Genomic DNA, 14,831 nt, shown 5'->3' with positions numbered 1-14,831 from the left:
TGTCCCCCCCCCTCCATCTCTCCCCCAGTTTCATGTCCCCCCCCCTCCATCTCTCCCCCAGTTTCATGTCCCCCCCCCTCCATCTCTCCCCCAGTTTCATGTCCCCCCCCCTCCATCTCTCCCCCAGTTTCATGTCCCCCCCCCTCCATCTCTCCCCCAGTTTCATGTCCCCCCCCCTCCATCTCTCCCCCAGTTTCATGTCCCCCCCCCTCCATCTCTCCCCCAGTTTCATGTCCCCCCCCCTCCATCTCTCCCCCAGTTTCATGTCCCCCCCCCTCCATCTCTCCCCCAGTTTCATGTCCCCCCCCTCCATCTCTCCCCCAGTTTCATGTCCCCCCCCCCTCCATCTCTCCCCCAGTTTCATGTCCCCCCCCCCTCCATCTCTCCCCCAGTTTCATGTCCCCCCCCCCCCTCCATCTCTCCCCCAGTTTCATGTCCCCCCCCCCCTCCATCTGCCATCTCTGCCCTAGTATAACATTCCCCTTCTATCTCTGCCCCTAGGTTACTGAGACACACACACAGACACATACAGACAGACAGATACACTCCCCCCTGCATCTCACATTCCCCAGTACCTTATGACACACACTCACATGTCTCCATCTTCCTGCACTGTCCTGCCGGCACTAAGACAAGCCCCCTAGACAAGCTGTGCGGGCCGGACTGAATCAGTCAGAGGGCCGGATATGGCCCGGGGGCCGGGCTTTGCCCAGGTCTGGTCTGGAGGATTCCCCATCTCTCACTTGAACAGGAAACAGCTTGGAATCAGAATAAAATGTTTCATTTTCCAAAATGTACCAGTGGGTGCATTCACACTACTGATACGCTGACTGATTCTGAACGTTAAAACACGGTCAGAATCAGCCTGTATAAAGCAGATCCCATTCATTTCAATGGGAGCCGGCATACGAGCGCTCCCCATTGAAATGAATGGGCTGTTTTTTTCTCTACGAGCGCTCCCATTGAAGTGAATGGGAAGCGCTGGCGTGTACGGCCCAATCAGTGAGCGTATCCGTAGTGTGAATGCACCCATATATCAGAGACTGAGAAGTCAAAATATATTTGAAATGACAAAAGTTATTAAAACATCAAAGGGAGGGAAAAATTCTGTATTGTTGTGGAGGTTATGGAAAGTGAGTTTACAAGTAAGAGTAATTTTTGCTTTTTCCAGCTGCCTCAAGGACACTAATCAGAAGGAATAACAGATGAATTACTTAATTAGGGCAGGACTTCCTTCCGAAGTAAAGAGCTGAATTATAAACGACATGTCGCAGCCAGGCAGCGCTGATCAATTAAAGCTGCAGCACCCCAGGAGGTGGAGATAGCTCTAGTTGAGTGAGCCCTGAGGCCCTAAGGGTTCATTCACACGGAGGAAAATGGTGAGGAATTTGGTGTGGAATTTCAGTGCTAAAAAAAAAAAAAGTCTCCCATTGACTTCAATGGGAGGCTTTTTTTTTTTCCAGCGGCAGGAATGCAGCACGGTTCTTCCCACAGTGCTTTAAACAGAAAGTTCAGAGTTTTCCTCTACAAATTTTGATAGAATTATATTTATGTGGAAACTGCTGGCGTTTCTGTAGATATAATTGACATGCTGCGATTTCCAAAACTGCACCATTTTGGAAATCGCGGCGTAGTTTTTAACTGCAAAGTGGGTATGGGATTTGCAATAATCCCATCCACTTTGCAGTTACTGTAAAACACCATGATTTTTTCCCTGCGGCATTTCCAATCCGTGGGGCCCCAGCCTTAGGGTAACTGTTTTAAACCCTTTGAGATTTTTTTTTTGTTGTAAGAAATCCAGAATCACAGAACTACCTGGAACTGAAGAGGCTAGATTCCATGATTCTATAGAGAAGGGAAGGCCGTCCAGATGCAGAGATAAATTGCGGAGGTGACTGGTTTCCTATTGTGCAGGATGGAGATTACTGCTTCTGACAAATCTTTTTTTTCCTTACGGTTGGTTCACACTAGTGTTTGTATTCTGTCCGGAAGGAGTCCACACGGACAGCCCCTGGACGGAATACAGTCACAATTGCAAGCGATGTGCAGTCAAAGCACATGGACCCCATAGACTATAATGGGCTTCGTGTGCTTGCCACGCACTGCCCGCACGAATCATTTGTGCGGGCAATGCGTGGCAAGCGCACGGAGCCCAATATAGTCTATGGGGTCCGTGTGCTTTGAAAGCACATCACTTGCAATTGCGATTGTATTCCGTCCCATGAGTGGGATTTCGCTGAAACCTGTCGGAATAAAGGAAGATGGAGGCCGAACATCGCAAGGGAAGGAGGACATCTTACCAAGAAGAAACGAGAGGAGGGCGTCAACCAAGGATAACGTGGAGGCATACACGCAATGCTCACGGTAAGTATCATATACGGTTTTACAGTGATACTTTACAATGGGGTGGTCTTTTATAAAACGATTAGCGGGGCCTGAATAGCCTTTTTAAAGGATAACTAGGGAAACAAGGAGGTGGGTATGAAAGAGGGAGGGGAAGGGAGCGAGTTGGAGAGCTGAGTAAAGAGCAATGCATCATGGTAGTTGTAGGCTAAGAGCGCAGGAAGGTATCCATATAAACAGATGCAGAGGAGGCCAGAAACTCCCAGAAGCCACTCATAACACGGCTAAAGGTATTTGGGTGCAACACATTAAAAATAGTTAGGTTTTTTTTTTTTTTTTTTTAAATGTTAAAACCCCTTTAATTTACACTTTAAGACAAATCACCAATATGAAAAGTAAAGAAGTAAATTCTGAAAACTATTATGTGTTAGTCTCAAAAATTCTAGTTATGACATTACTCATATACACTTACCGTATTTTTCGGACTATAAGACGCACTTTTTTCCCCCCCAAATTTGGGGGGAAAAGAAGGGTGCGTCTTATAGGCCGAATGTGGCGCCTGGCATCCGCTGTACTAGAGAGGCGGAAGCCAGCAAGTGATAGACGCCATTATAGGTGCCGGGGCCTGAGACATCGCTGCCCTGCATGAAGCCAGCAGCGGGAGGAGTGATGCTATTCCGCTCCTCCGTCCCCCGCCGCTGGCTTCATGCAGGGCAGCGATGTCTCAGGCCCCGGCGTCTATCCCTCCCCGGCATCCGCCTCTCTAGTACAGCGGATGCCGGGTCAGTATCAGCGGCCCCTCCTCCCCCGGGGCCGGTCCCCACCGGCCCCGTACCTGTAAAGTTGCAGGCCGGCTCCTGCGCGACGATATCGCAGGAGCCGACCTGTTCAGGTGACAGCCGGGAGCCTAATGAGGCTCCCGGGCCTGTCACTGCTGTATTAGTATCGCGGCTGGTCTCTATGACCAGCCGTAATACTAATAGACAGAATGTCCCATAGACGGCAATACAGTTGTATTGCCGTCTATGGGACTTGCAATCAAGTGACCGCAGGTTCAAGCCCCCGGGGGGGAATAAAATAGTAAAAAAAAAAAAAAAAAAAAAAAAAAAATAAAGTTCTAAATCACCTCCTGTTTTTTTTTTCAATACACGGTGATCTAAGAAATAGACATTCCCCAAAATGGTATAACTAAAAAGTACATCTGGCCCCGCAAAAAAAAAAACGCCCTATACATCCCCGTACAGCTGCAGGGTCACCTGTCAATGTGGCCTTGCAGCTGTTGCAAAACTACAACTCCCATATATTAAATATTTTACCAGTTTTTGCTTCAAAATTTTTTTTCCCTATTTTCCTCCTCTAAAACCTAGGTGCGTCTTATAGTCCGAAAAATACGGTATGTACACACAGTAGTAGGGTAGCTGCCAGATTAACATTGTAAATGTAGGACCATCAGAGTAGGCTGGTTACTAGGTAAATCAGGCAGATGGAGGCAGGGATAGCAGCGCACAGTTGTGTAGCCTTATTAGTAGCAGTTCACACAGTCTACTAGTTCATAAATAAAAATAACTTACTTCAGAATAAAGATAAATCAAAACAGCTTGCTTTAGCAGGAAGGTACAAAATCAAGTAACAAATAAATAGTCCTTACTTCAGGATACAAAGAAAGTAATTCTCCAAGGTTTTATCACCAGGTGATTTTGGGCTTTCTCCTCCAGACACACAGAGCAGTGTGTTCAACAGCTTTCTCAGCCAAGAGATGGCCACACCCATTCCCTTGCGTATCTTCAACTCTGTAATAGCTGGACACTTGGGTCATCCAGCAAAACCAGGACTGGAGTATAAGCCTGGGCTTGCAACAACTCCTAAATCCTGGACCCAAACACCAGCCAGTCACATTGTATACCAGCCACCTCAGTGGAAGGTACCTGCCATCTATAATTTTTCCCTGTCTACAACATACCGTATATACTCGAGTATAAGCCAACCTGAATATAAGCCGAGGCCCCTAATTTTACCACAAAAAACTGGGAAAACTTATGGACTCTAGTATAAGCCGAGGGGGGAAATGCAGCAGCTACTGGAAAATTTCAAAAATTAAAATGGTCAGAGTTTTTGGGTGCAGTAGTTGCTGGGTTCTGGGAAAGGGGAGGGGGTGTTTTTGTTGTCTGTCCGCCCCTTCCTTGAGCTTGAGGACTGAGTTTTTTTTCCCCCCACTTGGAATTCAGCCTGGCTGAATATAGGGTATCTGCAGTGCTCCTATTAACCCCTTCCCGACGGAACAGGAGCACTACAGATACCCTATATTCAGTAGACCGGGCACTCTCAGACACATGGATATCTAATGTGTATGTGTTTCACAGTCAGTTTCTACTTTTATATGTATTCTTGGGAAAGGAGTGATTTAGAACTTTTATTTACTATATTTTTTTATTATATTTTTTTTAAAGCACAAATGAATGGGCTTAGTCCAGAGGGAATGTCTTGACGCCGCAGCGGAATCCACGTCAAGATAGGGCAGTTCACCAAAAAACGGGTAGCCGCGACTGGATGCAGGTGCAGTGCAGTGTATCAGCATCCAGTCGCACACTCTGTTCTGGATTAGGCCCAATGAATGGGCCTAGTTGGGAGGGAGTGTCTCCAGGTGGATTCGCAGGCAAATCGGCCTAAAAAATGAGCATGTCCGTTATTTTTTCTGGGAGTCAGAACAAACGGCTTCCGGAAAAAAGACCTGAATGGTTCCCATTGATTTCAATGGGAGCCGTCTTTCTGGTCAGGATTTTGAGGCCATATTCGCCTCTAAATACTCCGTGTGAACTCAGCCTAAAGGATTATCTTTTTTCTGCAATGTATGGACGAGATTAACCAAAATCTCATTAACTTTGTTGGTACCATAAAATGCAACTTTTTTTCCCACTCAGTTTCCACAGCAGTAGTAAACGCTGTTTTTCTGCAACTTGGCCCTTTAGTCTAGAATTATTTTCTCAGACATAACCACATTCAAATAGTGGTAACAGTCTTTTATCATTATTACCAATAGATATGACCATAAATGCAAGTACTTTCTATGATCTGGTACTGGTAAGAAACCAACTATTTTCCTTATTTTGGCCAGTTTACCAGGTAGGGAAAGTGCATGTATGAGAAGATAATCAAGCCACAATAATTGTCATATCCATAAGGAACCTATCAGGACAACAGACTGCCACCACTATAATGGTTCAAAAAAATATTCAAAAACCTGCAAAATCTTTATTTATATTTGCAAATATGTTTTACTTTTAGTTGACTACAAATTTTTAATGTCCAAGCTATAACTGTTTGAAGTGACCCTCCCGTGTTCAAATTTTCTCTGTTACACAGCCACTACAAGTTTGAAAAGAAGCGACATGTCCTTTCTTCAGGTGGAAGCCGCGGCGCGCTGGACCGCGGCTTCCGCCTAGCGGCAGCACCTTCCTGTGTCGGCTCATTCATTTGAGCCGACATAGGAGGGGAAAGCCGTGACCGCGATGGTCACGGCAGGCGGGTTTTGACCAGAGAGAGACGCGACTCGCTGCGTCTCTCTCTGTGTCAAAACCCGCGCGGGCGCCCCACATGTGAACTAGCCCTAAGCAGGATTATGTATGAAGCATGTTGTGCTGTAGAACTGCAATTATACAATGTGAACTTACGGTATGATGTTTATAATAAGTGTATGGTATATATTATGGTATATGATATACAGCCAGTCATTTCCATTTGGTTCTTCATTGAGTAGTGGGTATAGGGGTGGATTTGATATTTTCTTGTATCCTACTGGGGTGTGTTTTAATATATATAATAGATAAATTAATATAAATAAACATTTATATTTTTTATATAATAAATTAGAACTCCATGGTTGTTTTTTGGTATAAAACAAATAGCATATCTGAAGAATGATGTATTTGACTGATGAGGTATTTTTTCAGGCAATAACATTCACAGACGTAACATCTGCTGTTCCCAAACTTCAAAACATGTCGTTCGGACACCTCACCATAACAATGCATAGTCTGAACTTAGCCTGAGGTCCTGGACTGCTTATCTGGCCATACAAGCTGTAGTGTATACACTTGTGTCTCATACACACTTGTAGTCCTGAGGGGACTAAATGGTCACTTCTCTGGGGAATGGCTGGCGCGCCTTCACCTCTTCAGTCTGCCCTAATGTAATTATCCCTGCTGCAGCCTGAGCCAAGTAATTGTATGTAAATGATAAGTGAGGAGGCCATTACCACAGACATTGTACTGTATCGCCGCCACTTTGTGTGCACTGACAATGCGAAACACTTGAGGGCAATATGTACTTATTGTACTTCAGCCGCCTCAGCCATTACTCCTGAGTCACACCCGCCTTCTAGGCCTAAGCGCAGTAATCCAGGAGCTAGCAACAGCGCCGTCACACTGCGACATCTTATACAACACTGCCGTCATCTTTGTTATCTCTGGAATGTAATGCACCCCATCAACCTATTTAGTAGCGACCTAGTCCTGCAGGGAAGCGGACACTCTGCCCTCCTCCATATGCAAACCAATGCGTGCGACAGAGCCTCCCCTCAGTAGCTGCCTAATAGTGAGCCTGTGTTAGTGAATGGGGAAGGCGCCTGCGCGGGAGTATCCGGCTCCCTTCCTGGCAAATAGTGAGCCACTCGGTACTTGTCGCTTGCATCTTGCAACTAGAGGGGACAGAAAGAAAACAGAAGAAGCTGCGACTATAGAGTTTGCATCCTGAGTTTCTTGTGCATCAGGACTCTTTACACAAAATGCATGTGACGTTATTGTCTGTGGGATCTCTTGGAGTGCATTAACGAGAATAGAGGCTGGCCGTGAATCCTGCTCCTATGAGGTAGGTACCGTACAGGGTTTTCGTGCATGGATATTGCAGTGTGCATACATGCCAGCTCTGCACAGTCGGTGCCCCCAGCTCTGGCGCCTTAGTGCTTGGCATCACTGGCCTCTTGCTGGACTGGAAATCTCCTCACATCCTGCTTGTAGTTTTCCCTCCCTGGATCCCGGGAGTTTTGCAGCTGATCCTGCAAATGGGCAGTGAGCTTCGTCCCTGTTACCACAGGGAACACACAACTTTCCAGGAAATTCGGTGCTAGTTGGTCTTCTTTGCAAGTGTTAGTAGTAGGAGGACACTGGTTCATAGTAACATGTTAGTGGGTGTCTGTGTATTCAGGTATGGTATTTTTCTGTGCAATGTCAGTGCAGGTGATCATGATTAATATCCTATTTAATATGTCCTTGTCACACCAGATTGTGCAGAAGGAGGGGGCGCAGTCTGTGCCATTGACTTATCGAAGTCCTCTGCAATTTTTGTATGTCTGTGGTACTCTTGGTACAGCCTGGCATTGCTAACTGTACTGTATTCTTCACTACCTAATTTTACCGCTGTCCTGATGTATTACTGGCAAACAGTTTGCACAAAAAAAAGTTGGACAGATGTTTTTTATTTGACCATTCGATGCTGTGTTAGGTGATGACTTTCTAAGCAGTCCAATGTGCCTACAAAATTCATGGTTGACTACATGTATTACAAGACACTTGGACCCTAGCAGAATTGCTGACATAGCAGTAGCGCTGCATGAACTGTTCAAATCAGAGCCGAGAATAGGAGATTGATTGATTGATTGATTGATTAATAAAGTGCGGTTGCCTATAGTTACCAATCTAGTTACAGTGGTCGCTGGCTGGAGTGAGGGGTGTCCCATTACAACAGTTTTTCTCTGTTTTAAATAATTTTTATTGAAAAATTTCAGTTTTTATAAAAATGGTACATTATTCTACAATGTGGAACAAGAGCAGTCAGTTTTCTGTAAACTTGGGAAGATCCTCAGGCAGGGAAAATAAAGTGATATAATATATCCAGATTGTCATGTTCCTAGTCCAGCATACTTGGTACTAATCGGATACTACTATTGTTGTCATGAAATCAAAACCATAGTCTAACCATGGCTGCCGCACTTTGTGAAAATAAAGTTCCCCATCATTGACTATGCTGCATAATTGGTTGCTTACCATTATCCAGTACGGTTTTGTTTTTTCTAAAATAAGTAGTATTTCTTTTTCAAGATGTGGTAGTCACTATTTTGGCAGGTAGAAATACCTTTTTTATTTTATTTTATTTCTCTTTTTCTTTTTTTTGTTTCACTTTTTTTTTTTTTTTTTTTATTTCCTTCCCTTAAGTCAAATCCAGGTATGGCTACAAAAGAAATGGGAAATACAAAGGGAAAACGTGTCCCTTCTGCTCAATCCACATCTGTCTTTGGCTCAAAAATCTCAGCAAAATCTGCAACAAAAAAACAGCTTTCCCGTAACGTGGGGCCCTAGCCTTAAATATGCAGTATTATATACTGCTAGAAAGCAGACAGTGCACTGAATTCAGCTCACTGTTGGCTTTCCCAATCTGTGCACCAGCTCCCCAATCTCTCCCCACTGTCAGAAGTGTGGGTCATACAACCTAGCGTCATGGCTGGCCTGTGAGGAACGCCACCCCAGACTGTACTCTAAGATAGCTTTGAACTGTCAGAGGGAGCGTTCCTCACAGCTCATTGTCATCACTGAGCGGTAAGAAACACCCTCTGGACAGTTCAAGGCTATGTTAGAGTACAGTCAGGGGTAAAAAAAAAAAAAAAAAAACGAAAAAACTCGCCTGTCCCAAGTGTTTCGATGCCTCCCAGCATGGTCCGATCCTGCAGCTCTGTTGTTTTCTTCTGACAGAAGTCCTCAGCACACGTGACCACTGAGGCCAATCAATGAATGACCTTAATGAAGGGACTCAAGGATGTCACTACTTCTGATGTCCCTGGGTCCCTTCCTAACACTGCCGATTGGCCTCACATGGTCACATGATCTCTGTGTCCAATCAGCAGTCTCAGTGGAAGTGGCCTAGGACGTCACAGCAGGTGAGAACTGTTGCAAAAAAAAGACAGCCAACAGCAGGATCGGTCTGCACTGGGAGGACAGTGGAGCACTCGGGCCAAGAAGAGAGATGCACAACTTTCTCAGATTGCGTAATTTACTTGGTCATATAGAAAACTTTCAGGTGAGTCTGACACGTCAGGATGCCCCTGATTTCACACTATTAGACACAGGTGCTATTTTGCAAGATTTTCAAGAAGTGGTCATGTTTTGTTTGTGGTCAGGTGACTGCTGATGCAAACTAAAATGTCTGACTGCATATGTGTAGTATAACATTAGTTTCCCTCATTCAATAAAGTTATTTGATCATCTAATACGTTTTAATCCTCTAAAATTGTTTTCTTTATACTAATAGCTATGTACCGGTATATGTTTGTCAATTTTACAGAAACATAAATTTGTACCCTTACACCCGACAGTGATTTTCATGGACTATGTGCAGGCCAACAGTGTGTGCCGCACAACTCATGCCAGGCCCTATTCCTGTCCTGTTTTGTTTCTATCCTCGCTGACCTCAATGGGGCCGTGGAAGCATGGGCGGTACACGGATGACTTTGTCCAATCACCAAGTAGTGTTCATGAGCCGTTAGACTGAGGCCCCATGATGCGGAAACGCACTTTTTTTAATTTTTTGCTGCATTTTTTGAGCCAAAGCCAAGAATGGCAAAATCTACACCAAGAAAACTGCATTTCCGCAACATTGGGGCCTAAGGGGTCATTCACACGGAGTAAAGTGGCGCTGATTCTGCCACAATAACTCGCGGCAGAATCAGTGCTGATAAAAAGACTCCCATTGAGTTCAATGGGTTCTGTCTTCCGCATGGAACACATTGAAATCCATTGAAATCAATGTGTTAAAAAGCCTCCCATTGATTTCAATGTGTTCCGCGTGGAAGACGGAACACATTGAACTCAACGGGAGTCTTTTTATCAGCGCTGATTCTGCCACGAGTTATCGTAGCAGATTCAGCGCTACTTTACTCCATGTGAATGACCCCTAATTCTGGAAAGGGATAACAGTAGCACTGAGCAGTTAATCGAAAGTCAGCCCAGTTAATTGATATGAACTTACTAACGTTCATTGTTTCAATTTTTTTTGCACTCCTGTCTTACTCTGCCATTGGGTAAAGGATATGACATTAACTGTACGCTATCCAGTCAAGATTGCTGATATGTGCAGGGTCGGACTGGGGTGTCTAGGGCCCACCAGTGGAATTGTTTCTAGGGACCCACCACCAGGACCCTGCAGACCAGCGATACCGAGACAGGGCAGCTAAAGGTAGTACCATCTCGGGAGCCATGCTGCTCACCCACCATACAATGTGCAACAACATACTACCTAAACCTACTACTACACTCTGTATAGAAAGTGAACAGCGCAGCTCCGAGAAGTGTTACCATTACCTGTAGCCACATTGTCCTGGAAGAGCTGATCTGCAGAGGTCCTGGCTGTTGTATCATCACAGATGTAACATTGATGGCCTATCCTTAGGGCAGACCATCAATATTATAAAGATGGATAAATCCTTTAAAGATTTGTCCAGGAATTGGAGCAACCCATGTGCCTGGTTGGAGGTGTAAAATAAAAAATAAATAAATAAAAAGTGCCTTCACCTGTCCCCATTACTCCATTGTCCACCGCCAGTGTCCATTTAGTCTCATACCGACGCCTCCTTGCTGGGAGTCCTGCACCTCATGTGATCGCTGACACCAATTAAGTACAGAATTTCCAGAAATGAGGCCATGAGACTGAACAGGCACAGGCAGGGACAATGGGGTGCTGGGGACAAAAGCTCAATGAAAAACACTGTGTCTTGCTGTTGCGCTTAATCCTTATAGAGGACCTTTCACTATTTGGGGCACATGCAGTTTAATACACCACTAGAAAGCCGACAGTGTGTTGAATTCAGTGCACTATTGGTTTTCATGTTCTGTGTCCCCAGTGAAGAGCTATCAGTGCTGGTACCGTAGCTCTTCACTGTCAGAAGGGCGTTTCTGACAGTCAGTCAGTAACGTCCTTCCTCACTGTAGCATCTATTGTGCTGTACTGTGTGAGGGGGCGTTGCTTACCGCCTAGTGAGATGCTGAGTGGTGAGGAACGCCACCTTCCCCCAGTACTCGTCTATGGACGAGCATTATCAAGAGGGGATGGGGCGTTCCTCCCCGATCTTACAGTACAGTGCAATAGGCACTGCTGGGAAGAAGGATGTTCCTGACAGACTGTCAGAAATGCCCTTCTGACAGTGAAGAGCTACGGTACCGGCACCGATAGCTCTTCACCGGGGGCACAGAACAGGAAAGCCGAAAGTGCGCTGAATTCAGCACACTGTCAGCTTTCTAGCGGTATATAAAACCGCATGTGCTCCAGGTGATGAAAGGTCCTCTTTAACATTTCAATATACTGTACATCACACTATAAGGATAAGGCCTAACACAGCGTCCCGTAGCAAAAAAGCGCTGCGGCAAAACCCCCGGCATCAACACATCAGTTTTTCCTGCAGCACTTTTTGCAGAAACTCCACAGAGGTTTCCTCTGAGGACTTTCTGCTTCCATTCTACCTATAGGGACACTGTAGGTGTTTCCGTAGATAAGTGCTGCGATTTCCAAAAACTGCAACAGTTACCTACACACTCATATATATACTCACACACATACACACTGCCCCTGTTGTGCTCCCGATGTATACTTTCCCTACATTAATAGGGAAAGTATCCCACTGGCAGGAGGCCCCTGTGTAAGTATCAGGGCCCTGGGAAACTGCCAGCAGCTGGCCATCTTTAGTCAATACAGCGCTGCCGGCAGCCTGGGGCCCCGAGTTTACCGGTCTGGCCCCTGCCACTATCAGTGCTCAGTTTGTCAATGCAAATGCACTGGACAAGGGCCCGAACCAGCCCCTGACATCCCGATCGGGCCTCTGACCAATGCTTCTGCATTGGGGAAATGAGGACTGACAGTCAAGGCTCGGGGATTCCCCGGTTCCCCGGCGGGCCAGTCCGACCCTGGATATGTGAATAACCAAAACCAAAACTCAATAACAAAAAGGGGGAGTGTCCTAAAATATCTACCGTATTTATTGATCATAATCAAGGTAAAATCTTAATGCATCATGATTTTGAGTTGGATCATAATCTACCATCCCTAGTTAATAGTAATATTTTACACCAGATATAGAAACTCCCTTTCTGAGAATGTTGGATGAGGGTTCTTACTTATCTCATTGTAGCCATTTTTCCAGTTCATTGTCATAGCTACAGAAGGGATTGTTATGGAATATAACAGACTGCCGAGGGAGAAGTGGTACTGTATAGCAAGTATCTCCTTGCCTGCCAGTTGGAAAGGATTATTCTTGCATATTATGTGAAAAGTGTCTGAACATGCTAATTCACTCAGACATACCATCTGGTGGGAAGCAAATGCAACAAATATGTTATTGTTGTATAGAGGCACTGACTTTGTAGTCAGATGTTGTCATTTATATAGTATCTATACTGAGCTTTGTGGATGAAATAGGATAATATAGAAAAGGCTCCGATCTCGTGACAAAAGATTTCCATGTTGTCCTGCTAGTCAGTCACCAGTGTGTATATGGAGTCGCATTGCAACTGAGGGTGCTGACTACTTGCAAAAAGATCAAGCACTACTGGATTTTTTTTCCATTATGTGACCCTTTGCACAACAGATCCAAACAGACCAACCATGCTGGGAATTTTCAGCTGGCTGTCAGGCGAAACTGCCAGTCATTATCCACAATCCACATTAAGTCTGATTTTCCTTGCAGCCCAAAAAAATGGCAACAGAAATACATCACAGTTTTGTTTTTTTTGTAGCATTTTTCATTGCATTTTCGCAAAGTCTTTCTCTAAGCACTCTCTTCTCCTGTTATACCTATGTGAAAAATGCCAGTGTTTCCTCAGTTATAAACGTGGGCATTTTTGAAAATTCAGCTTTTCTGCTGCAGATTTTTCTTTTTTTTTGCACTGTGTGGATGGGATTAGCTAGAACCCCATCCTCTTTGCAGGTACTATAAAATGCTGCATTTTCTCAATGTGAGGCTTCTTCCTAAAGGGATTTTCCCACGCTGTCTGACCCCATTTTTTGGACTTTTTTTTTTTTTTTTTTTTATTAAAGTGTGTTATCCTCCTCAAATTGGCATAAATACATGTTTTGGGTTATGCTCAGAGGTTGCTTTTTTTTTTTTTTTTTTCTTGAAGAGTAAAAATACTCCTTAAGGGTGCATTCACACTGAGTAAACGCTAGCTTATTCTGAACGTAAAACACGTTCAGAATAAGCGGCGTCTAAAGCAGCTCCATTCATTTCTATGGGAGCGGGGATACGAGCGCTCCCCATAGAAATGAATGGGCTGCTTCTTTCACTCCGTGCAGTCCCATTGAAGTGAATGGGGAGTGCCGGCGTATACGGCAAGCTCTGCTCATGCCGGAGCGTACACGCCGGCACTCCCCATTCACTTCAATGGGACTGCATGGAGTGAAAGAAGCAGCCCATTCATTTCTATGGGGAGCGCTCGTATCCCCGCTCCCATAGAAATGAATGGAGCTGCTTTAGACGCCGCTTATTCTGAACGTGTTTTACGTTCAGAATAAGCTAGCGCTTACTCAGTGTGAATGCACCCTAAGTCTAAGGCCCCAAGGGACGTACCGCAGCCAAAAAGCTCTGCGGGGAAAAACGCGGCAGCAACGCATTGTGGTTCTTTACTCAGTGCTTTAGACTGAAAGTTTGCAGAGTTTTCCCCTGTGGACTTTCTGTTACAATTAGGGTCCAGAAAAAGGAACCCATTGAAGTCAATGGGAGACTTTTTTTTTCAGCGCTGAAATTCCACACCATATTCCTCACCATTTTCCTCTGTGTGAATACACCCTAATACCTATGGGGAATTGTGGGGCCTAAGACTGAGGCTACACGTTGCGGAGATGGAGTTTTTTTTTGTTGTTGCAGATTTTGCTGTGGTTTTTTGAGCCAAAACCGAGAGTGGAATGAGCAGACGGTAGAACTTCACTTAATGTTTCCCATTCCTTTTGTATCCATTCTTGGCTTTGGTTCAAAAAAACGCAACAAAATCTGAAATAAAAAAAGCTGCGTTTCCGCAATGTGGGGCCTTAGGCTGTGGCCCCACGATGCAAAATCTCTGCTTTTTTTTGTTGCAGATTTTGCTGCAGTTTTTTTGAGCCAAAGCCAAGAATGGCTATAGAAGGAATGCGAAATATATAGGAAGTTCTACCTTCTACCTTCAGCTCAATCCATTCCTAGCTTTGTTTCAATAAATCGCAACAAAATCTGCAACAAAACAAGCTGCGTTTCCACAATGTGGGGCCACAACCTTAGCCTAACTCCTAAGTGTGAAAGGGGAAAAATTGCGGTGTTTTACAGTCAGGGCAAAGTGGATAGGATTCTAGCGAATCATATGCCCACTTTGTGGTAAAAACCATGGTGCGGACTCGCTGCGATTTCCAAAACTGGCGCAGTTTTAGAAATCGCAGCATGTCATTTATACCTACAGAAATGTCGGTGGTTGTCCCATAGGTATGAT

General features: G+C 44.9%; 1 protein-coding gene across 3 annotated transcripts in view; it reads left to right on the top strand.

Annotated features, from left to right (window-relative positions):
- The first annotated feature begins 6,678 nt into the window (after window positions 1–6,678).
- Window positions 6,679–14,831, top strand: part of MAP3K4 (mitogen-activated protein kinase kinase kinase 4) — a 91,723-nt gene continuing 83,570 nt past the window's right edge. For 2 of the 3 annotated variants that reach the window (XM_075267847.1, XM_075267845.1), the window contains exon 1: window positions 6,680–7,206. Coding sequence is in view for 1 of the 3 variants with exons in the window: in XM_075267846.1 (XP_075123947.1) it covers window positions 7,202–7,206 (5 nt within the window). In the remaining 2 variants the exon portion in view is untranslated. Of the gene's footprint in view, window positions 7,207–14,831 lie in introns of all 3 variants that reach the window. The other variant, XM_075267846.1, reaches the window with a different exon arrangement.

Source organism: Leptodactylus fuscus, chromosome 3 (assembly GCF_031893055.1).
Source record: "Leptodactylus fuscus isolate aLepFus1 chromosome 3, aLepFus1.hap2, whole genome shotgun sequence".
Taxonomy (NCBI): Eukaryota; Metazoa; Chordata; class Amphibia; order Anura; family Leptodactylidae; genus Leptodactylus; species Leptodactylus fuscus.
This window is presented reverse-complemented; position numbering and strand designations above follow the sequence as displayed.